This window comes from Coptis chinensis, chromosome 6, assembly GCF_015680905.1.
Source record: "Coptis chinensis isolate HL-2020 chromosome 6, ASM1568090v1, whole genome shotgun sequence".
Lineage (NCBI taxonomy): Eukaryota > Viridiplantae > Streptophyta > Magnoliopsida > Ranunculales > Ranunculaceae > Coptis > Coptis chinensis.
Genome location: NC_141461.1, coordinates 69,256,452 through 69,281,815, shown reverse-complemented (window position 1 = coordinate 69,281,815; position 25,364 = coordinate 69,256,452). Strand labels below are relative to the sequence as shown.

General features: G+C 38.9%; 1 protein-coding gene and 1 pseudogene across 9 annotated transcripts; one reads left to right on the top strand and one right to left on the bottom strand.

Annotated features, from left to right (window-relative positions):
- Positions 1-12,838: 12,838 nt before the first annotated feature.
- LOC147494175 (pentatricopeptide repeat-containing protein At1g20230 pseudogene) lies at positions 12,839-15,220 on the bottom strand (annotated as a pseudogene).
- An 898-nt stretch (positions 15,221-16,118) lies between these two features.
- On the top strand, positions 16,119-24,930 carry LOC147494174 (pentatricopeptide repeat-containing protein At3g48250, chloroplastic-like). 9 transcript variants are annotated; one of them, XR_015199349.1, is made up of 4 exons: positions 16,119-18,111; positions 18,197-18,404; positions 24,265-24,339; positions 24,513-24,930. XR_015199349.1 is itself a non-coding variant. In XM_086566995.1 (3 exons), the coding sequence occupies exons 1-2, from the start codon at positions 16,221-16,223 to the stop codon at positions 18,387-18,389; spliced, it is 2,058 nt and encodes a 685-aa protein (XP_086423121.1). In that variant the 5' UTR covers positions 16,121-16,220; the 3' UTR covers positions 18,390-18,404; positions 23,985-24,162. The 9 variants fall into 9 exon arrangements, 3 of the variants coding, with proteins under 3 accessions (XP_086423121.1, XP_086423122.1, XP_086423120.1); XR_015199350.1 differs by having other exon boundaries at positions 24,189-24,339; XR_015199346.1 differs by having other exon boundaries at positions 16,121-18,111; positions 18,223-18,404.
- The last annotated feature ends 434 nt before the right edge of the window (positions 24,931-25,364 follow it).

Sequence of the window (25,364 nt, the reverse complement as noted above, 5' to 3'; positions counted from 1 at the left end):
TGACTCCTTTTATTCTATTTTTGGAGTTTTTATTTTATTTTTATTTTCTTTGGATAGAAACTTCTTTTTCTTTTTCTTTTCTGAAGCAACTAACTAATTTTTGTTTACACATGTTTTTCTCTTCTCTTTTCTTCACTCATCCTGTTTCTCAGACTTATCCAGATAGTAGGCTGATTTTATTTTTTATTTTGTTTTATTGGGTAAAGGATTTGTGGTTTGTGAAAAGGCTAATGAAAGGCTCAATGGGGCGACTAGTGGATAATAAATTTCATATAGTTGCAAATTTCTGGCTATATCGATCCAAAGAGAGCCTAAATTCTCGCATAGGATATGGTGTGGTAATCAAGCAAGTGGATGCATGATTTCTCTACTCGGATTTGACTTCCCCTTGTGTCATCACTCAGATATTTCACTCTTATGAGGCTTTTAGGCTAGATGCTCATATGATATGTATTAAGTACTCTAACCTAGGTCTCAGAAAATTACTGCCAAGTACAATCAAAGATGCTCATGCAAGATGTTCGTGAAAAGATGCAATGACTATTACCTACGTAATAATATAAGTTTCAAAAATTAAATCCTAATTCAAGTACTATGTGAGATTTCTAGACTAATATAATCATGGAGAAGGAAACAATACCATTATCACTAAGTGCCTAGTATAAACAATATTTATGATTTTTAATATTTTATAAAGAAAAGTGTGTAATTTACATCCTAAAAGTGCCTAATTTTTGCAAATGTCTCTATCCCACCCCAAACAATCGAACGTTTTGTCCTCAAAATGTAAAGAGATAAGGAAAGAATTTATCATAGAAACGTGATAAAAATTGGTAGTACCTGTAACAGAAATATTATAAAGATGATATAATAACATGAATCACAATATAATTAAACTGTTACGTACTAACTAAATTGGAGTAAACATGACAGGCAATGGGTGGCAAAATGTTTTGAAATGAAATACCAAAATATGCCACCCCCAAACAAAATTGGAAAACTCTTTTTAAGTTTAAAATTTTTTGTTTGGCCTATACTCCAGAAAGGTGGTATTGTACAAAAATTTGGGTATTTTAAAGTCAGATTCCCTAGACTTAATGTGATATATATGTATTAACATGTAGTTTACCATATATCAATAATCTAAATAATTGTGGATCTTTCTATAAATAGTTAACACGGAATGCACCATCAAACAGAATCAAGCACCAAGATTTTCTATGACGTGGCTTAGTGGAATGGGAAGGAATTCTGATGGATATATAACCTAATCGAGCATACAGTTTCTTCTTTTTCCTCCTACGAAAGGGAGGCCAAGTGAATGAACATAAGAAAATGGATGGTTGTGGAAGATACATGGGATGTGGATAATTTTGAGAAGGAAGGAATGGAAAAAATGAAAAAGTGTCAGGTGGCTTGTCTTTGGGTGTTACTTCTTCACCAGATGGGTTTAGAAAGTTATGAAGCATAGGAGAAACAAGAAGGTCAAGTACAAACTCAATGGTTCTTTGAAAAGGTAGAGGGCGAGGAACATTTGTGATGGAAGGTGAATGAGTAACATGAGGATGTGAGGTGGGTGAATGGTGCTCAACTAGTGTTCTTAGTTCTATATCATCAGAAGCTTTGCGATATGCAAGACATTCCTCAATAGGTGGGTAAGAAGAATCACTGGGATAGAGGGTGAAAAATTCTTCTTTCGTCATGGCGTCAAGAGATGAATGGATGTCAATAGGAGGAGACTCGCGAGGTGGCAAAGAAGGGTTGTAAAAGAGTCAAAGGAAATCTTCCTCGATGTTATCTACGTCTAGGGAGTAGAAATTGTGATCCTTGTCTTCTTCCATAAGAGGTGTATCTACTAATGTGGGGACTAAAGCGTCAGCCGCACTAATGTGAGGTACAAAACTCTCAATGGACTTCACTTCTCCTTCTACAGGCAAACCTAGTTGTCCCTGTTTTTGTCTAAACATGTTAACTTCCACAAAAAGATTCCCAAAAGAAAGAGTCATTGAGCCATCTCGACAATTGATTTGGGCATTGGCGGTTGCCAAGAAAGGACACCCTAAGATGATGAGAATGGAATCATGAGCAACTTCTGGCTCTGTTTGGCAGTGTGAATAGAGAGTCCATATTCAGGAATTGGTGATGTGGCAGTCATGCTTACCTTGTATAGGTGTTTGGTTTGTTTAAAATGTGGATACTATAGTAAGCCCCTTGAATTGCGGGAACACAAAAGTGTGGATAAGCAAATCCAAAGGAAAAGCCCATATTCGCTAAAACATGTTTTCAATCCATGAGAGAGAGAAAAAAATAATAATAAAAAAACACGTAAAGAATGCTATCTCTCTCTCTCTCTCTCTCTCTCTCTCTCTCTCTCTCTCTCATGGGAATCCTAGTAATGGAACCATAACCTTAAGTATTTTCTCTCTCTCCGCCTTATTTATTTTCTCACATTAAAACTTTTTTTTTTTTTTTTTTTTTTTTTTTTTTTCCAAAAAGTGGTGTTTAAATCTTCACATTATTCATCAAATTGGGATTTTCCTTTTTTTGGGATGTTTTTGTATAAATCAATTGGGTGCTTATGTATTCAATATTTAATTAGAGGTTTTTCCTTTTATTTGTTTATGAGCTTTTATTTGTTTTTAAGTTTTTATTTGCAAATTTTGTTTATGTTTTTTTTTTTTTTAGTCTTTTTTTTGTATGATATAAAAAATGGGTATATAGGTGTGAATGTCAACCAAACAGTAGCCAAGTAAAATATGTGACAGGATAAGGGGCAGACGCACAAGTAGTTCATCTCATGACTTGTATCACCTAATCATAGTTAAGTAATACAATATCTCTTACAACCAAACAGAGCCTCTATGTCGAGAATAACAAAGTCGGCTGGATAGCAAAAATCCTTAACTTTAATGAGAATGTTTTCAACTACACCCTTGGGATACATAATAGAACGATCAGCTAACTGCAAAGTCATTTTGGTTGGTTGAAGTTTTGTTAGACCTAGTTGTTTATATAAATGAAAAGGGAGTAAGTTAACACTCGCTCCCAGGTCTAATAAAACAATTGTTATGAAGGTATCACCTAAGGTGCATTGTACAGTAGGACGACTTGGGTCCTTGTACTTAACAATTTCGTTATGTTCAGATAAAGAGGGATATTGTTTAGTTAAGAAGGCTTCATTGGGTATGTTGGTTTTCTTCTTCTTGGTGCACAACTCTTTTTTAGAAACTTAGCGTGTCTAGGTAGACTTTTTATAGCATCTAGAAAAGGTAGGTTTATAGTCAGATTTTTAAACACTTTCCTAATCTCATCAAAGTTCTCATCATTTTTAGACATAACTAGTCTTTGGGGATACGGTGGTTTATCTCTATATTTAACATAAGGTTCAAAAGTATTATTAGTCTTTGCGTTTTTTTAGCCATTTTTCATCTAGGTGTCCATACTGGAACTTCTACAGTTGTAGGGTCTTCAGTTTCTATGACAGTATTCGATATGGTTTCATTTTCAGCATCTGTTTGCGAGCGATCTGCAGGCATAATCACTTTGTTATCAAATACTCTCCCTGAATGAAGGGTACTGACTACTTGTAGGTCCCCAGGGTTATATTACCATTACATTGAATATTGTTTATTCCGAGTGTTTGGTTAGGAGACATGTCAATAACCTTTTGGCACAAAGACTGCATCATTTGCATTGTTTGTTGCATCATTTTAGAGTTTTGATCATGTTGATCTTTCATCAAGTTAGAGTTTTGTTGCATAATTTGATTTCGTTTTTCCAACAAGGTCACTACTACTTTGTCTGTAGATGGTTGAACTGGAATTAAGGCTTGTTGAACGTTCATGTCTTAATGTTGATAGTTCTGGGTCATGGGCACTAAACCTTTATTCTGGTCACTTAAGTTTCCTTGTCCTTGAGGTTGAGTTAACTGGTTGAAGTTTGATGGTTGTGGTGGTGGTTGTGCATAGACAAGAGGACAATAGAAGTCGGAATGCTCAAGACTAAAACAGACATTACAACGAGTAGATTTAATGTTCATGACTGGAGTGGGTTATTGTTGAACATAGAGGACATATACCTTTTTAGTGAGGGTATCGATAAGAGTTTTAAGCTTGGAATCAGGTTTATCCTCAAAAGAAGAAGTGGAGCGGGAAGAGTCGTTACCTCCCCAATTGTTGTTCCTCTTAGATTGATCTTCTAAGAATTTATAAGCCTCTAAGACTCCTTTACTAAGAAAACTACCCCCAGTCATGATATCTAGAACCTCTTTATGATAATGTGAAAGCCCTTTGAAAAAAGCACGAATAAGCGTGTCTTTTGTAAGGTTATGATGCGGACATTCTATGAGAATATCAGTGAAACAGTTCCAGGCCTCTGAAAAGGATTCATGAGGGTTCTGGTGGAAGAAATGAATCTTTTGAAGTATTTCATCGGTCTTCAGTGGTGGGAAAAACTGTTCCATGAACAATTGAACAATTTGAGCCCATGAGTCCACAGAGTTTGGCGTTTGGACAGTTAACCAAGACGCCGCCTTGTCGGCTAGGGTGAAAGGAAACACCCTAAGTTTAACTTGATCTGGACTTACGCTAGGGTGATGGAATGTAGTGAGAACTTGTTCTATCCTACGCATATGCTGGTAAGGCTTCTCATGATCTAAGCCATGAAAAACCGGTAACAAGTTAAATATATTAGGGGGAATTTGAAAATCCCCCACTAGGTTTGCACGAACGATGCACGACTTAGGGCCATCGTTTAGGGCTTTATAAAAATCAGAGAGAGGAGTCTCTGGTTCTTTAGCCATTGATGCAGGTGTAGTGTATGAAATTCTAGATAAGCGTGTGGTATTTATGTCTACGAAAAACAAGCCTAATTATACTAGAATTAAATTCCTCTGACAGAAGAAACGAAGAGTGAAAGAAGGAGTACCTGAATGCCTCCTTGCTATGCATTTGAATAACGTCTTGTATACGCGATCTCAGTGTATTCAAGAAGATAGAAACACTGAATAACTTGAATAAATGAAAGTTTAAACTAACCTATGAAATCGGGCTTATTCAGAAGAGGGCGCGCGGGCGCGCTTGGAATTAGTCTATTAAGGGCGCGGGGCGTGCACTTGCCTAACTCGAAGTCCAGGCGCTTGAGGGTGGGGCACGCTTGGAATTAGGCTAAAACGGGCACGGGTACGCGCTCCAAAAAATTTGAAATTTTTACAGTAGTTTGCTAAGACGTCCAATAATCCGTTTGTAAAATTTTAGATCCATCGGAGTTATGAAATTCCTTCTACTTCCCTGCAAAGTTTGTGAAACAGATTTCGGACACAACACAAACAACCGAATGGTTAACAAATCAAAACAGAGCCAAAAATCGCCAAATTTTACTGGAGACTTCTAAAAGATCATGCGGGTTCCTGTAAAAAATTTAGAGCAATTGGAGTTCTATAAACCCTCTTTATCGGTTGTTGTTCCTGAAATTAAATGTTGCCAAACTGCAGAAACACACTAAAAACAATCAACTAGTTAGATGGTCAAAACAAATAAAAAACTCTTCAAACTTTTACTGTAAACTTCTGACTTATGATAGATACTACTGTCAAAATCTTAGAATTTTTGGACTTGCCTAAGTAACCTTACTTGTCAGCTTTTCCCGAAACTTACGGTTTGAAAGCTGAAATGCAGTACTGTAAAGATGGTATTAATTCGCTAGGTGAAACAACAAGGAAATATCTGAACAAATTCCAGTAAATCAATAACACCTTAAAAATTATGCCTATAAATTTTTAGAATTTTTCGAAATTTACAAATACCTTTTCTGCAGTATTCTTCACTGTGAATCCGAATACACAAGGGAGGGCGGGCGCCTCTGTGCCTAAAACAGTGAATGATACCGAAAATGCAAGAAATAAGAAAGAAAAATTAAAATAGTGGGTGGGTTGAGAATGAGGGATTGCCCTTTGGATTCAACCAATTGAATTCTTGTCCTTAAGGAGTTTAAGATGGCAGCGACGCCATTTGATAATTACAAATTTATGTAAACTAACTATCTATGCATAAACACAAATAATCAATTACATAAACAAGTGATTAGATCAATATTCCTACTCTCAATTCATTATACAATATAGAGAGTAAGGATTCGTTCCACTCTTAATCTATCAAGACTAAATAAAATCCAATTAATCTAACACAAAGAAACAATGATGAGAGTAATGTTATGTTGAGAGATTTTTATTGTATGATTATACTATAGATTAAAATAAATCTAAATTAACTAAACTAATAAAAATAGGGTTTTGATGGAAGAGAAAGTTATAGAGAAGAGTAATCAATCCACCTAATAACTAGTTTCATGCAAGAATCGAATTATTCATTGAAAAGAGATCATATTTATGTTTTCACGCAATGATTCAACCTAAAGCCCCAACTTTTATCATCCATAACAACAACCTACATCTCTATAATCATTATTACTAGTATGTAGGATTATTACAACTAAATCTCTCGACTTAATTATAATAATCCCTAGTTTAATTTACTATATGCTTATTTTGGAAGTCATACAATAAACTAAACTTATTGAAATACATACACAATTAAATAATTCTACTAAGCAATCTATTCCTCATTAGGCTTCATAATCACTCTCTCTAATAGGGGGGATTAGCTTAATATCATTGGATTAATTAAACTAAAGCAAGAAAAAGAAGACATAATAATAACTTGAATTGGATTGAAGTAATGGTGGCTAGGCTAAAGAAAATATAAATTAGGTTATACTAAAGAGAGATAGAGAGCTAATTTAATTAAACTAAGAGGGGAGTAGCCAAGTTTTGTTTTGCTTTAACCCTCTTTATATAAGAGAGGGCTAGGTTTACAATTTCGTGCATGGGCTTTTAGGCTAGGTTATGGACCCATAAATCAAGTCCAGAACCTAATTTGTTGAATCTAAGACTTTCAATTCTAGGTGTGTTAATATAGCGCAAGTTTTCACTAACTTATACTACTCTGATCGAGTTAAGGTTTGGACCATTGGAAAGAGCTTTCTGAGACCGGTCATTTTTGATATAAAATGGACCCAAATCCGAGGTCTGAGTCCAAAGATATGGCTTTTTGAAGTTCTATTAACTTTTCTTCAACTTTCTAATCCGGTTTGACTTTCACTTAACAGCTTTGACTTGGGCGTTTTAAGGGATTTTTCTCCATAAAACTTGGGCTTTCTTCATAGAACTTTCATAACAATCACTTTAACTCCTTTTAGTGCCTAATTAGTAACGAATTTACATTTATTCAACTCCGAAGCCTGAAAACTCAAAAGTACGTAATTAGTGATAAAATTATATTATTAATAACATAATTGGTTAAATAGAAATATTATTAAAGGGTTTAAACTACAGTTTTGGGCTCTTTAGTAACCATTGAAATTTAACATGCCAAAAGCTAAATATCTAATAACCATATAAAGCGAGGGTTGCCTTCTCTTCAACAACCATAGCATCATATGCATTCCCGTTGCCTGTATTGCAATATTGGAAATGGAATAATCAAGTGAGCGGAGCGAAAGTTCTTGAGCTAGGTGGGGTAGGTGGCCCAAAATATTGTTTGGTTGGTTTCTCTCTCTCTCTCTCTCTGCTACAATTTTTCTCTCTCGCCCTCCCCCCATCTCTCTCGCCCTCCCCCCATCTCTCTCTCGATACCCCCATCATCTTTCTCGATACCCCCACTACTGTTTTGGGGTTCATTATTTTTACTTTTCATTGGTGTTGTACAACGAGCACCAGATTAGGGATGATAAGTTGATATTGTTGACTGATATTGCTGGGATTCTCTTGCACAAATGAAGGGTAAAACATTCTTTACATACTGAAGTTCTTACTAATGAAGGGTATGGTATTTCTATGAAATTTCTAGTACTAAAAATTGTGGGTTGATGTTAGTTTGTTTAGTTAAATGGTCTTTTGATCTTTGTATGTTTATAGTTTATAATCTTGAGTCAGAGTAGAGTTCAATTAGATTTCTATTAAATGTGTACGTCCAAGTCTTGACCCAATAATTTTAGGAAGTTGAGAATGCATTATCTCATGATGTGAATAGTTTACTATTTTATTTTGAAGAATGCGCAAGAATGCTTGTTTTGAGTGTTGATCAAAGTAATGATGCTAGTGTTTTTTTGGTTGGAGCAAGTTGTAATTATCTAAAAAACATTAGAATGGTTATTTTTGGTCTTTTAGTTCTGGGGTTAGAATGGTTGAACCCTTGATACAGAAGTGGCTGGAGTTGGTATTATTCGGATATGGTAATACTGCAGAAGTGTGAAAATGTCGCATTGTGGAAAAGAGTTTATAAGAAGTAAGAAACGTTGAACATATCTCTTGAATTTTGATGAAGATTGAGACATTTTTTTTTTGTATAGTAAGAAAGTGAATGACATTCTAGAGGTATTGAGTTTGAGTATTGCCAGAGTTTCTAGTGCAGGTCATAAACATGTTCCTAATGCGCTTTTTCAGTGGAGTTGCAATGCCTTTTCTTTTTATATGAACTTATCATTGCCCTCGAAACTGGCATTTCTGTGTGTTTGTTATTATATTGTAAATTCAAAAATGTTTATCTAGCTGTAGTTATTGGACCTGCATAGATGCTTCAGAATACACAGTTTTTGGTTAACTTGTTATTATGCGGTCTTTATTTTTGTTGATATTTGATCTAAAGCCCAGCTCCGCTCCCGCCCCCACTACAATGCAAGAAATGAGGCTTAACCCCTTGGTTCTAATTCGGTTGAGTATAAACTCCCTCCCATCGACCCATATCACATAACCTCCTTATTATTTAGGTCTCATTAAATAACCTCCCTGCTTTCCAAAAAAAAAAAAGATAAAATCTGGTATGTTTTTATTTCCCATTTTATTTATTTATTTATTTTTACCCTTTTGGGATTGAAAATTTCCCGACTATATGTAAATGTATTTTTACATAGTCATATATATATGTAAAACTATATTTGCATAGTCATTGGAGCTATAAAAACTTAAATTTACATAGTAACTTTTGGGATTGAAAATTTTCCGACACCTGACAGAATATATATAAATGTATTTTTACATAGTCATATATATGTAAAACTATATTTATATAGTCATTGGAGCTATGAAAACTTAAATTTACATAGTAACTTTTGGGATTGAAAATTTTCCGACGACACTGTTACAACCATGTTACTGCGAATCTCGCCAATCTCTAACTTTACTCAAATTCACTCTATATTTTGGATCGGCTGCACCAATTCGGTTGCCTACGTACCCATTTCGGGATCAAGCCGCCGTAGTTCACCTCTCTCCTCACCCCTCTCTGCCTCTATTGTTAGCCTCCTCCTTTCTCCCTCCCCCTCCTTCTTTTTATATCCCTCTCTTAGGTTTTACTCATGGGGCATAGTATGGTCATGGGCCTATTCTCTGGGCCCAATACATACTATGGTATGGGCCTTATCTCTTGGGCCAGTACTTATGTGATGCATCCCTGAATATGGCTACTACATTTGCCCCCTCTCGGGTTCGGCGACGATGACGATGGCGGACCCGAGAAGTCTTCAAACTTTCTTGTTTCTTTCTTTGAACTCTAGATATCCACAGTATCCTGTGACTGTACGTAGTTTTCTCCTCCTCAGGACATTTCATATCCATGTACTCTGCTACTGGACCGTATGTCTGTGAAGTACTCAATCCATCAGTTCTCGTTCATATACCCCATTAACGTATCCACGAAGGATCTCATCCCCTTCGCTCTCTCCATTCAACTCGATACAATGCTCACAATGTGTCTCAACCCAGCCATAAGCTCTCCTTCATAGAACTCACTACTATGTCCACGGAGTGTCTCACCTCAGCCAACATCTCTCTTTCCGAAAACTTGCCACTATGTCCGCGAAGTGTCTCATACTGTCATAATCTCTCCTTCACATAACTTCACTTCTATATCAGAGTGTCTCACCCTTTCATTTCCCTTTTCGTAGGACTCAACTATCTCATCCCCACTCTCTCTCTTCAACTCAATACAATGCCCACGATCGTCTCAACCCAACCATCACCTCTCACATAGAACTCCCTACCATATCGGCGGTATGCCTCCCCCACCACCGCTTCTCCTTCTCGAAACGCGCCTGCCTCATGCGGGTGTATCACCTCGACCACCATCTCTCGCCCGAGAGAACTCACTACTATGTCCGCGGAGTGTTTAGTCCCCCTGTATTTCTCCTTCTCATAACTCACTACAATGTCGCGGAGGTCTCTCCGTGACCATAAGCTCTCCTTCATAGAAATCTCTATCATGTCCGCGGAGGGCTCATCCCCCGTTGTCTCGCCTCCGGAGTGGAGAGTCGGATGAGGGGTAACTCCACTTGCTCCCAGGTTTGACTCGGATCTCATGTCCGCAGAGGGCTCATCCCCCCCGCTATCTCTGCTTTGGAGTGGAGTCTGATGAGGGGTAACTCTGCTTGCCCCCAGGTTGGACTCGGATCTCATGTCCGCGGAGGGATCATCCCCCCCGTTGTTCAGATCTCATGTCCGCATATCTCTTGCATCTCCGATCTGCGGCTCAACCAGGCTCTGGGGCTACTCTCTTTGACCTGCATGTCTCTTGCCCTTACGTCCGCGAAGGGGCTCATCCCCTCAGCGGGCTCGCTCGAGCTCTCGCTGTTGGGCTCTCTCATTGCCTCATGTATCTCTAGCATCTTTGGTCCGCGGAGGGCTCATCCCACTCCGCGGGCTTGACCGGGTTGTCGCCGGTTGGGGCTCTCTCATTGCCCAATGTATCTCTAGCATCTCTGATCCGCGGAGGGCTCATCACACCTGGGCTCAATTTCGGGCTCTCGCTTTGTTGGGGCTCTCTCATTGCCCCATGTATCTCTAGCATCTCTGATCTGCGGAGGACACATCCCACTCCGCGGACTCGCTTGGGCTCTCGCCAGTTGGGGCTCTCTCATTGCCCCACGTGTCTCTAGCATCTCTAATCTGCGGAGGGCTCATCCCACTCCGCGGGCTTGCTCGGGCTCTCGCCAGTTGGGGCTCTCTCATTGCCCCCAGTATCTCTAGCGTCTCTGATCCGTGGAGGGCTCATCCCACTCTGCGGGCTGGCTCAGACTCTCGCCTGTTGGGGCTCTCTCATTGCCCCATGTATCTCTAGCATCTCTGATCCGTGGAGGGCTCATCCCACTCCGCGGGCTCGACCGGGTTGTCGCCGGTTCGGGACATCTCTGCCTGCCCCACACGCGCTGTTTGGACACAAGGGTCCGCGGAGGGCTCACCCCTCTCCCGGATAGTCCCACGACATATCCACGAAGGGTCTTCTCGAACCCTTCCGCTCTCGCCGGAATGCACATCGGGGAGCGGCTTTCGGCCTCCCCGTTTGATTCGGGACCACGGGGCGGCGGAAGGCTCATCCCCCCCGCTCTCTGGCTTAAAGGCCGCTCATCTCTATCTCTTCCCACATAAGAATAGACCAAACATCATCTAGTAAATATCAGCTCAATCTCCACTCTATTCCACGGTATCGCATATCTTTCTCTTTCTCTGTAACCTGCCGCTGTATGTCTCTGCATCTCTTCTGTAATCATCTTACCATTTGTATTCGGACGCTCCAATCTGTTGATCTCAGTCCCAAACTCTAGACCTCTTTGTTCCTCTAGATTTCCGAGTTATTCGTTGCATTCAACTCGCCTTCATATCACTATGCAACCTTCATGAAGGATTCCCTTTTTCACATGTACACAGAACAAACATCTTTACGCGCATTTTGCCAAACATTCCTCATGCACTTACTTTGGCTGTGAAACACAACTATGATTTCTCCAGACTTTATGTGGAAGCCAAGGTTCCATCTCCAATACATACAAATAACTACACCATCGTCCTACAGTTGATCGAGAGCAGTTACGAGAATATAGACACAATGGTTAGCCATGTTACCCCTCCGGGTCCGCGGACACCTAGATAACTTAAGCTAACAGTTCAAGCTAATATCCGCGAGGTTTGGGGATAACCCAAATCTATTCCCATCTTCTTGACCTTTCTCTCTCCACACTACTAGCAGTAGCCACGACCTTTTCAACACTATGGCCGACCATTCTAGTGGAATAAACTATTGGCGCCCAATTAAGGCTTCGAAACTTCTCCTTGACATCCTCTTCATAATAGCTCGCTGTCTGCAACTTTTTATTTGGTATGGTTGGTTGACCCAGAAGATACTAGAGATTCTGTTACAAACTGCTCACAAGTTTTGGTCCCTGTAGGTGGAGAAAGCATTTGAGCAATAACACCATCAATTCTCTGCAAACCAAGATGACTATCTTGGTTCACTGTTTCCAAGGATGAAGCTTTCACTTGCACTTCTTGGCAAACATTCTCGACCGATAGCATCACATTCTCTACATTACTAACAATACCACTTTGGTTCCACGAAGCCTTCTTCAACTTCCTTTAATACACTATTGGGGCGTACCTTGGAGCAGAAACCTTTGTGTCTTCCTTGACATCGTGGGTATTTCTTGCAACCGGTTCGCCCGGGATGAGAGACAATTGAACCTTCCAATATTTCCCAAGATCGCATAATTTTCTTGCATATCTCGAGTACAAAGTCTTGTGTTGTTGGTTGAAGAAAGTATTTGCGGGACTTTCACAATGTCGGTCCATTTGTAGTATCTAGAAGAAGGACACGAAGCTATTGAGACATGAGAGAATCGGCGATTAACTACGGGTAGAATGGAGCACTTCAATTCCTAATTCCTTTCAACCACCAATGTCTAATCCATCCAACTTCACCATTTCCTCAATGCGGACCAATTTACCGAAGTTATCTCAATGCGGACAAATGAAGATGGCGACATTTTGAAAAGTGAAGTAATGATTTCTCACCAAGTAATCACCACAAGAACACAAACCATCCTTAAAATGATGAAAGCGATTAGTGTCCCTTACATATATCTCTCTTCCTTCAAATCTGGCTATAAACTTTATTGCGGTATGGCAATCACCGCCAAATCGAAGGTTCTTGATAACACGAAGGCAAGTTCGGTGGAGTACTTAGAAGACCTAAACATCTGACTAATTTTGCCGCACAATATGTTCTCCTTGTCCTGTTCCTCCACATCTTGGAGCACAAAGTTGGTGTGCGGGCCGGTACCACGACTTCTTCATCTCCATGCCTAATCTTTCCGGTTTTCGATTATTCGGGCCATATTTGGATGTGATCTATCCCTACTAAAAGTGTGTGAACCTTGTTCTTCACCTCAATCCAAGCTGCAACGGGGTTCTTCCTCAAGCCCACGCTTTCCATCACACCCCTCACTCTATTTACTTCCTTCCACATTCCCCTTCGCAGCATAAATATTGGAAAGAAGCACATAGTTTCCGGCATTATTAGGCTCTAACTTTCGAAGAGTTGATTAGCAAACAACTTCCCGAGACTCACGTTACCATGAACTCTGCGGGGAACTTAGCAAAGCTCCCCAAACACAAGCATCCGGTTCAGATCGCATCTCCTTTATCATGGCATAAGCTTCTTCAAGCCTTCCTGCACGACTTAGGAGTGTAATCATGCAAGCATAATGCTCCATTCTTGCTTCAATTCCATGTTCCTGATGCATGTTATTGAAATAGTGCCACCCTTTTTCTGTTAATCCACCTTGACAACAAGCAGATAAGACACAATTTAAGCTAATAAAATCAGGCTTTTGCTCACTTCTCTACATCAACTCAAATATATCAATAGCTTCCCTGGCTAGTCCATGCATTGCGTATCCATGCATAATCGCATTCCAACAAACCAAATTTTTAGTGGGCAACCTATCCAAACAATTTCGAGAATCGACAATCTTCCCACACTTGGCATACATATCCACCAAAGAACTACCCACATAAACATTGTGGGAAAATCCCCTCCTGAGAGAGTAGCAACGAGCTGCCTTCCCATGCATTAAAGCCGCAATGTTGGAACAGGCTGGTAATAAGCAAGGAATTGTCACAGAGTTAGACTTCACTCCTGCAAGTCGCATCATCTCTAAAAGCTCTAAAGCTTCTATATCCTTGCCATTTTCGCGCACAACAAGCAATTATAGATGTCCAAGACCGACATTCAATTCAATCTCTTGGTCCTTGAATTGCATAAAAGTATGCAACGATCATCAACAAGACCGTTTACGAGAAAGCCCGGAAACCCGGTAGCATTGCGGGAACCTAAATCCATTTCGCCCGACTCATCAAACACTTGCTTCATCTCAAGCGGACACCCACACTTCCCATACATATCAACTAGTGCACAAACAACACAATTATCTCCCTCGAGACCTTGCTTAACCACATATCCATGAATCAATCCCCATTTTCGAATCACGTAAGTCACCAACAACGAGGTAAAACCTAAGAAATCGTGAGTACCGTCCGGCACAAATCCTTCGAATGCATCCTACATAAAACACCGACCGACTTCGGACAAATACCCATTTCGATTAAACCCAAAGAATCAAACCATTCGAGGGAAACTAAATTGGGCTCAACACCAAAACTTGTCATTTCTTCAAACAACTCCTTAGTCTTATCAACCACGACCTTTTCTCGCGATAACCGCCACCATTGCACTCCAAGTAGCAACATTTCTATCACACATCCTATCAAATAATTTACGCGTCAATCATTTCACCACACTTAATATACATATGAACTAAAGAAGAGTGAACAAAAGAGTCGAAAAGCAAAGCCAATTAACACGCAAGTCCATGAAGCTCCCTACCGATCCTAACATCTAATAACCCAAGACGGGCCTTAAAAGCTTAGGAAATATATAGCTATCCGGAAGTAGACCATGGGATAGCATTTGATGGAGAGCTCCAAGGAGTGAATTAAAGTGATTAAATTTTGAACAAGCGGAGATGAGGGTACTAAAGGAAAAGACATCCGGATTCGGGATTGTGTTGATAAGGAGATGGGCTTCGAGAAAAGTTGAGGCTATTGGTAGAGTGAAATGAGTTTGGTGCTTTGAAGTAATGCGTAGTTGGAAAGACCGGTTTTCAGAATGTGGGCATGAGCTTGTTGGGTTTGTGATAGCGAAGATGTTAAGGAATTCAGGTGGGTGATAACTGTGTAGTAGGAATATGATTCACCGATTACTGATAGACCTTGTTTTTCTTCTCCAGTGATCAGCAAGTACTCATTCACCTTTTCGCAAAACTCACGACCCAGCATGTTATCCAATGCAATATCAACATCATGACATCTCGTACCCAACCTCTTGCAACTCTAAGCGTAGTTTTAAGATTGAAGTGACAAACCACTGCTAATAATAGATCTAAGAATGGATAGAAAACTTATCTGTTTTAAAACTTTTCTATCCCCCAGGGCGAGCGCCATTTATTTACAACCATATTCTACTGCGAATCTCGCCAATCTCTAACTTTACTCAAATTCACTCTATATTTTGGATCGGTTTGCACCAATTCGGTTGCCCTACGCATTCCCATTTCGGGATCAAGCCGCCAGTAGTTCACCTCTCTCCTCACCCCCTCGCCTCTATTGTTAGCCTCCTCCTTTCTCCCCCCTCCTCCTTCTTTTTATATCCCTCTCTTAGGTTTTACTCATGGGGCATAGTATGGTCATGGGCCTATTCTCTGGGCCCAATACATACTATGGTATGGGCCTTATCTCTTGGGCCAGTACTTATGTGATGCATCCCTGAATATGGCTACTACAGACACCAGACAGAATATAAATTTAAATTTAAATAGGTTAAAAAAAATTGTAATTTTATATTGTCATATGTAAATACAAATTTACATAGGATGATGTCAGTCCAGTTTGTCTTTAAGCCGAAATTATAAGTAAAAATTGATGACGTCAGCCCGGTTTTTACAGGTGTATTTTGGTCTGTTTTGGCTTTGATGTTATGTTTTAAATAATAGAGAGGTTTTATACATTTGTTCGCTTAGAGGGGGTTTTTGTGCAACCATTTAAATACCAGGGAGATTAAACCGATTGTCTACACTACAATGCAGTATACTATTGATATATAAACCCATATTTTTTTTTTTGGATAATACCATCTCCAATAAACCCATTTGAATTCGGCCAATGGGCTAACTTATTGAGTCCAACAAATAAGGTCGTTAAACCCAAGAAAAACCCTTCCAAGTTCAACCCTTGCATTTCCAAAGCCCTGAAAAACATTTCTGCATTTGAACCTAAAACCATGAAAAGAGCCAAGGGAATTCTCGCTTCACTCAGACTTGCTGACTCATCATTCCTTCTCACTCGCTCTCTTCATTCCAAGGTGACTCGCATTTCACCATTGCTTATTCCTTCTTCTTCTACTACTACTACTTGTTTGCTGCAAAATGAAGGTTGTGATAAGTATGACTTCTTGGATATTACCCATCATCATAAGTTTTACTTTTCATCTACCCCGACTTCGATAGTCGAACTCGTTACGACCAAAGAATGGTCTCAAGAGTTAAAACTAGAGTTAGAGAAGTCGCATTCGACACTGACCCATGAAACTGTTCTTTATGTTTTGAAGCAATTAGATAAATACCCACTCAAGGCTTCTGATTTTTTTAATTGGATATGTGGTAAAAACGGGTTTAAGCCTAGTTTACCGGTTTACAGTCTAATGCTTAGAATTCTGGCTTGTAAGGAAACTATAGAGGAGTTTTGGGGCTTAGTCAAAAGAATGTCTGATGAAGGATACTATATTGACGAAGACACGTATAGGAGGTTGAGGCATAATTTATGTAAGGATGAGTTGACTAGCGATGCTAACACTCTGAAAGAATCTTATACTAAGATGACTCAAGAGAGTGCTTCGGATGCCAATGTGATAGGTGTAGTTGATTTGGTATTAGAATTGGATTGGAACGACGATGTGACAAAGAAATTGGGAGAGCTGGAGATTCAATTATCAGAAAATGTCTTATTAAGGATCTTTACGGCGCTTAACAGACACCCTTTAAAGGGTTTATGCCTTTTCCGTTGGGTGGAGGAGCACATGGGTTATACACACAATACTGTTATTTATAATAGCATGTTAAGGGTTCTTGGTAAGAAAGAATCAATTGACGAGTTTTGGAGTTTAACCAAGGAACTGAAGAGTGTGGGTCACGAAATAGATAGTGATACATATATAAAGCTCTCAAAAACTTTCATAAGGAGCTTGATGTTGAAAGATGCAGTGGAGCTTTATGAGTTAATGATGGATGGCCCTTATAAGCCCTCAGTTTCAAATTGCAGTTCACTTTTAGTTGCAATCTCACTGACTGACACCCCAGATTTGGATTTGGCCTTTAGAGTTTTCAATAAGTATGAAGCAACAGGGCAAATGCTCCTCAAGAGTGTATATGACGGGATCCATAGGTCTTTGACCGCTGCAGGGAAATTTGGTGAAGCCGAAAAGTTTTTGGAAACCATGAGAAATGCAGGTCATGAACCCGACAACATCACTTACAGCCACATAGTGTTTGGGCTCGCTAAAGCAGGGAGGATGGAGGAGGCCTGTAAAATGTTGGGAGAGATGGAAGCTCGAGGATATGTTCTTGAGTTCAAGACCTGGGACATTATAATTCAGAGGCATTGCTTGGCTGGTGAAATTGACCAAGCATTAAACATTTTCACCCAGATGTTGGAGAAGAACTTTGATGCTGATTCTGGTATTTTAGAAGTCTTGGTAAATGGTTTGTGTAGTAAGCAAAGGGTGGATGATGCATACACTTTGGTCATTGAGATGGTGGAGAAGGTCAAAATGAAGCCTCTACTAGATACATACAAGAATTTGATTCAGAAATTACTGGGAGAACGTAAACTTAAAGAAGCATTGAATCTTCTTCGCCTACTGAGGAAAGACGAGCATCCTTCTTATGAAGAACCATTTAACAATTATATATCCAAGTTTGGCAGCGTGGATGATGCTAATGAATACTTGACGGCGTTGAGAGTAAAGAAATACCCACCTGTTTTAATATATTCTCATGCTATAGAATCCTTTTGTAAGGAAGGTAGAGAGTCTGATGCCCGAGATTTGCTTGACAAGTGTCCTCCTCATATCCGTGGAGATGCTGGCATCTTGAAACTTGTTACTTCACCAAACCGTAAGATCTGTGCTAATAATCCTCTTGTGGCATATGATTGCAATATGAATGATGAAGTATAATCTTTTATATTTTTCTTTGTTAGTATCTAACCATTTTGCGGCAATTCAGTGGGCACACAATCAAAAAAGAAGAGGCGAAAAAAGAAAGTGGGGAAGGGGAAAAAGGGAGGAAGTGGGAAGAAGAAAGAAGTGAGAGCAGGTGCTGAATGTGACTGCTGCGAGAGAGGAGAGGAGGGAACCCAACAAAAAGAAGTTGTCGAGACCGGCATTCACTAATTGTTCCTGATCCAAGTAAGAAGTCCCTCCAGTTGTAATTGAAATTCTAATTCACTTATGCCGTTTCTGATTGCTTCAAAAATTAATGGTGATTAAGTGATCTTGTTTAGGGATGTCTTAATTGTTTCTTCTTCCGTTTTTTATTTTACAATGCCTTTTGCGTTTTCTTTGAACTTTGACTCTGACGCTCAAGTTTCCATCTTAGTATTTTTCTCGGTGGTTGGAACTAATGAGTTTCTTGGTGAATGGATGCATGTGGTCTGAGTCTGAGTCTGGCCACTTTGTTGTCTTTTACCCTTAGTAGAGAATTTCTGTTCTACTTAATCTAATTAAATTTGAAAATAGCATAAAACTGTTAGGGGTGATTATGATATGTGTGTAATGAGTATATATGTATAACTGTTAATTGGTTGAGGAGAACTAAAAACCAGGTCTGACCTTGTATCTTGAAGTTTAAATATCATCTCTTTGATCCTGGTAACACTATGATTTTGTTTGATAATTAATTCACAAGATCGTACCTAACTGGCTGAATGTAGCTCTTTTAGGCTATGACGCTCCATTATGTGCATTTCCGTGCTATGGCTATGCGTGCCAAATCTCTAGCCATTAATTGTCTTTTATATCTAAGGGCATTGACAAGAGAGCATTCCAAACCCTTAGTTACAATGATTTGTGTGTTAGCATAATACTGTGTACTGATGGTGCTGATATTACAATTATCTTCGGTGAAAAAAGGATAAAAGGTATGTATATCTGTCATGGATTGTGACTTTGTAATCAAAGCTCAACAGGAAGGTTATGTAGAAATTAGATATCTGCAAAAACAGACAGGTCCCATCTTTGTGCTGTGTTATTTTTATTTTATTTAATATTTATTTTCTGCATTTCCAGTATATAATGTACTGAAATTCTATATATTAGTTTAGAACAGAAACTAAATACTTAAAATTAGTAAACTTTAATCTAAAGAAAGTACTTAGAGTACATCCATTTGATAAGCTCCAACTCCTCTCTAGAATTGGATTTGAGAATGAACGCCATAGGGTTTATTGATGGAAATAGGGTGATGAAGAAGTTGGAGTTGTGAGATGAGGAGGTACCTGATCAGAGAAGGAAAACAGCAAAGGAAAGGGCAAGGTAGCTGGGGAGACAAGCATGGAAGCTAGTAAAGGTGGTATAGGTATCAAGAGTGATTGTTTCCTTAGATTTGGAGACTGATGGGGAGTTGATACTTCAAAGAGTGGGGACAATATAATGAAGGAGGATTGACCGATTGAGAAGAAATGGTGGAGGAGGCATGAATAGATGTAGAAAAATATTTGGGAGGTGTATCTGTAATCAAACCGACTCTTGGAAGCAGAGTATGACTAACAAATGAAGTTCTTCTTTAGATATTTCTATGGTGTAGTCTCTTTGGTTCTAATAGAGGGGCTAAGTGGTAACACTACAGTCCAAATTTTCCCTGTGAAGCTCTCGCTTGGAAGGTTCCTATTTCTCTAAATGAGCAAATGCCAAGTTTTTTCCTTTGGTCTGCATTGCTTGGGCACGCTCTTAATTGCCTATTCACTTATCCATGGAGGTGTGAACATCTCCCACACTCTGTAGTCTGTCCTCTGTCACTATGTGTTATACACTCAATGAATGAATGCCATCCTAGAACTTTATCCTATTATGATGCTACTAGTGGGCAACTACTTTACTCACCTATCTGAAACTCTCTCTCTCGCTCTAATGTAGATTGAAGTGGCGGAAGCAACACTTAATCAAAATCTACACTTTGTAAAACCCTAAAAGTCTCACATTTTATTGATAATCACTCAATAATTCATAACACACATAAACACAACTAAAACAATTCCCTGAAACCCTAACTATAAGCCTTTATTTATACTAACCCTAGAAATCATAAACCAATAGAAATACGACATGTGTGACAACTAACTAATGGACTCAAACCATGGGCTTGGACTCAACTAAGGGCGCATGCCCATGACACTGATAACAACAACTAATGTTTTATATCACTCTCTCCATGTTGAAGAAGCTTGTCCACAAGCTTGTTGACATGAAAACCCACCAATATGCAAAAGCTCTTCAAATTTCAAACTTGTATACGTCACCCTCCCGAGGTTCTGAGGAATTCGACCTCGAATCTTGTTCAAATATCGGCTCAAACTATTAACATGACACCACAATGCTGCTAGTACTCCTTTCTTGAAACACAACGGATACTGGAAGTCACGAAGTATGCGTTGAAGTGTTTTTTGGCGGTGAGCAAAAACCTTCTCAAAATTGGTTAGAAAAGGATCAATATAATTACCACTTTGTGCTTGCTGAATTGGATGAACAAGACCTTCATAGATTTGGTCAGCAGGACGTCTTTGTTGTACAGGAAAGTGATGAACCTGCTGATTTCGTTTGTTATCACGCTCAAGACATGACACAACGACTTCAGAAATTCCTTCATTCTCTTTGTTGCCATCAACAACGACCGGTGTTTTACATTGGGCTATAGAAGCTCCACCAACGCTGGGGGGTTTGGGCTGCAAAAGCTCCACCATAGCCTCCCTAAGTTGACTAGTCGCTTCTTTTAATTGATCAAACCTCTTTTGCATCAAGGCTTCTCTCCACTCTTCTAATTGAGCAACCCGTACTCTAGGGGTTAATATGAATCTATAAGTTCTCTATGAATTCTTCATCTTTGACGTTGTAGACATATCTTGATTTACAAGAATAAAATTAGATTCGCGGTGAAAAGTAACCGGGTGAACAGTGTTTTTGCACCAATCTCCCAAAAATCAACATGCTCCGATATCAAATAATATAGATTGAAGTGGCGGAAGCAATACTTAATCAAAATCTACACTTTGTAAAACCCTAAAAGTTTCACCTTTTATTGATAATCACTCAATAATTCATAACACAACTAAAACAACTCTCTGAAATCCTAACTATAAACCCTTATTTATACTAATCCTAGAAAGCATAAACCAATAGGAACACGACATGTGTCACAACTAACTAATAGACTCAAACCATGGGCTTGGACTCAACTAAGGCACATGCCCATGACACTAACAACAACAACTAATGCTCTCTCTCTCTCTCTCTCTCGATCTCTCTCGATGAATGATTATATAGGTGGCATAAACTTAGGGTAGGAAGCTTTAGGGCAAAGGTTTGGAGATTAACACCCTAGAAGGTGGGGTGGTGGGCTATTTGGAAGATGAGGAATAATAGGGTCTTCAAGTGTAGGCGGTCTCGGTAGAGAGTGTAGGTATGAAGCGAAGGCATTTCTGTGGTATTGGCTCTCCACTTGACCTAGTAGGAGAAGGTTTCGGTTTAGAGACTCGGTTATGGACTGGCATTGACTTGCATTGTTTGTTTTGATTGTTGTTGCTTACGTTAGTTTGGGGTTCTGCCATATTTGCTAGTTTCAGCAGTAGTTAAGGACCTCCCCCACTGCTCTTGTTACCATTGTTTGATTTTAAAAAGAGAAAATGTATACATGTTATATCTATTTAGGGTGTTTCTCATTATTGGGTTTAAACCTCTGATCATTCCAATTCAAACTGACTCAACCTTTATACAGGACTGTCTTCTTAGATCTACTGTCCTTGTATGCTTAGCTGAAATTTCAAAACACAGTACGCTTTTTTAGATGACACATGGTGATTTTCATAGTACCAATATATTTCATATTTTGTAGGATACCTAGCTTGACATATTGATGTTTTTTTGTACTGATCTAGATGATGTGGTTCCCTATCTTGCTTGATCTAGCTTCGACATATGAATTTTTTTTACTGATGTAGCAAGCATACTATATATAGATCTATCCTGTCTAAGTGCTTGCTTCAGAACATGTGAAACACACTAGTGTTGAGGTTCAAGAAAATTATTAGTCACCAATCCTTTCACCCAAAATCTCATTACCCACTTAAGTAAATGAATAACAGATTCACAGCACAATAGCAACTCAAAGCAATAACTACGCTTTTTTACCGGATCATAACTTCTGACAGTATTTTGGCCATGTACCTGCAAGGCGTTTCTTGCCCTAGGAAACTTTGGCAAGAGACTAAAGCCTCAAAATATAGTCCTTAGTTGGTTTAGTTTAATTTTGTTTTTTAAGAAACTTTTATGGTTATGATTCATGTTTTGTTCCCAAATTTTAGATAGATGAAGATGTTAACTTTTTGTTTTTCGATAATCTTACTTCCTATTACTTAATTGAAATTGAAGAGTTTACAGTCATCTCTAATGGGTTTTAGCCATACTGGAACATACTCCATTGGTTTAACCCTTGTGCCGAGTGGGCTAGATCATGGACTTCCTCATTAAGCTCCTACGTACCCAAAAAACTCAACCCTAGCACTACTTCTCTCCAGAGTCTGCCAAATGGCTGTGCCCAAGGCCCAAAATATCGATATCGATAAATATATCGGTATACCCAAAAACCAATATATATCGATATATCCATTTTTTTGGTGACTAGTCCAAACTATTTAAAATATCGGAAATATTGGATATATCGGAAATATAATATCGGAAATATATTGAAAATATCGGATTTATATTAAAAAATGGTCAAAAAGTCAACCCGATATATATCGTAAATATCGGATATATTAATTATATCGGCGATATAAAGTTTTATATCGGAAATTCCGATATTTATCGGAAAAAAGGGTTCTATATTCGGTGGATATATGTCAAAAATATCGATGTCGGTGTACCAAAATACCGATATATATATATATCGGATATATCGGCGATATTTTGGCTTCTTCTGGCTTCCTGAGTGCTGTGTTGACTCCTTGGTTATCTCCTACCAGGTGGACAGAAATTCTCCCTTCCCTGGTTGCTAGGATTGCCCCAACCTCTGCTGCCAAGTATTCTGCATCTTTAGGTCTTTGGGCTCTGACTTCTTTGTATGCTTCTGCTAGAATTCCCCCTTCCGAGTCCTTCAGAATTGCTCTAGTTGCTCCTTTGTTAATTGTCTTGTCAAAGGATGCATCAAAGAAAACTTTAGTCCAACTGATACTCCCCTTTTCTGCAATTGAAGGTCTGTCGACTTTATGATGCTTTGATGTCTGCGACAAAAAGGCCTCATAAAATGTTTTCTGGCAACTAATGTACAAAACTACAAAATGCCTATTTTTAGACTTTGCTTCAGGCCCAATTTTGTCTCCCATGCACATTTGTAGACTACCACAGGGGTTTCAATGTTTAGAGGTTTAGGTACAAGTCTATAAATGATAATATTTAAAAGTATATGTAGGGCGTGTTTGATTCGTGGGAATTATTCCTAGACTCATTATAGGCTAAAATTCTATCGGTTAGTTCATATTTTATGCTGACTGGAAGTTTTAAATGAGGGTTTCTTTTTTCTTTCCCTTTCTCTCTTGGGTGTATTGTAAGATATAAATTAGACCATTACTATTGTTCAAGGTCATTTTCCTTACATTTGATCTTAAGTCAGTATTTGCAAAATTACATCAATGACGCATTGACGCCATCCTGACAATTGCAATCCAAAGCGTCCTCTTCTATTTTCCTTTCTTTTTGACTGATGATATTCATCATCAGGCAATGGTGTGGCATTGTGATTTGTGACAGCCACTGCTCGCAAGAGCACAATGATGCATGCATCTTGTAGTCTGGTTGTTGGAGGGAGGCAACACTCCATATGCTTAGCTTTTGCCATGTAGACCATGTTTGATATGTCAGGTTGAAAGAAATTTGACATGCACCACATTGTTTGCAACTGAGCAACTCAATGTTTTTGCATAGATTTGGATTAGAATGATGAAGCCGTAAAGTCTAATATATGTGGACTTAGTGTTGTCACTTGGTTGCAACGTTGCAGTCTTGCAGACCTTCTATGGTTTGCAAACGTGGGGAGTATCTCTAAGGTGGCTGTGAGAAAGGAACCAGAATTAAGGTATATTCTCCATCCTCTACTTCTGATTTTATGAGCACAAAATTTCCACTCTTTTTGCCAACTCTCACAAAGAAATTTCTACCCTTGCCTGCCAACTCTCACAAAATTGCTTCCAGGGAAAACTTTTTATGGTTGAATCTGCATCCATTTTTGTGACACTATATATGCCTCAGGGTGACAAGTGATAGACGCGTTTGTTATCAGAGCTTTGGATTCAGAAGTATTCAAGTGGAACACCGCCTCACTGAGGCCTGCATGGACCAGATCAAAACACAAATGTTAGACATGCCATCTATTGGGAGGATGTCCCTTAATATCCAATGGGTCTCTGAGGTTCTCCGTAGTTAGAAGTAAGTTGATGCATAGTTTTCCACAAGTAATTTGCCGGTATTATGAGTCGTGTAATAATTCTTTAGGGGTGATTTATACATTTGCAAAATGAAAAGGAGCGTGTGATAATGAAGAAAAAGGCTAGAATTACAACAATCATAAAAAACATGTCTACTGTAACGATGATTTTGTAGCGAATAATGTATGTGTATGTGCATATTTTAGCAAATAGATATGTAACACGTGGCAGCATCTTTTTAAGGCTCGGATATGGTCTTGGTGTATGTAGAAAGTACCAGAACACACTTCAAGTCCAAATCCTCTCACTTCCCAGGTTCGGAATTGAGACACTTCTTAGGTTCGGAATAGGTTCGTGGGCTTTGGAACTAGTTGGAGTAGTAGGTTTGTATAACCAACTCTTAACTATGAACTCCAAATCCGAAGCTTAACTATTAGGCTCGGAGCTCTAACTACTACTCTGAACCTAAACATGTTTTTCTGTTGTTTAAGTCAATAAAAGAGATCTATTTGACTTGGGAAACATGAGACTTTTAGAAGAGTCAAGATGAGACTTAACAAGAGATGGTCTCCTAGTTAAACACTAATTGGGAAACCTTATTTATTCGTCAAGATGAGACTTAACAAGAGACGGTCTCCTAGTTAAACACTAATTGGGAAACCTCATTTATTTTTAT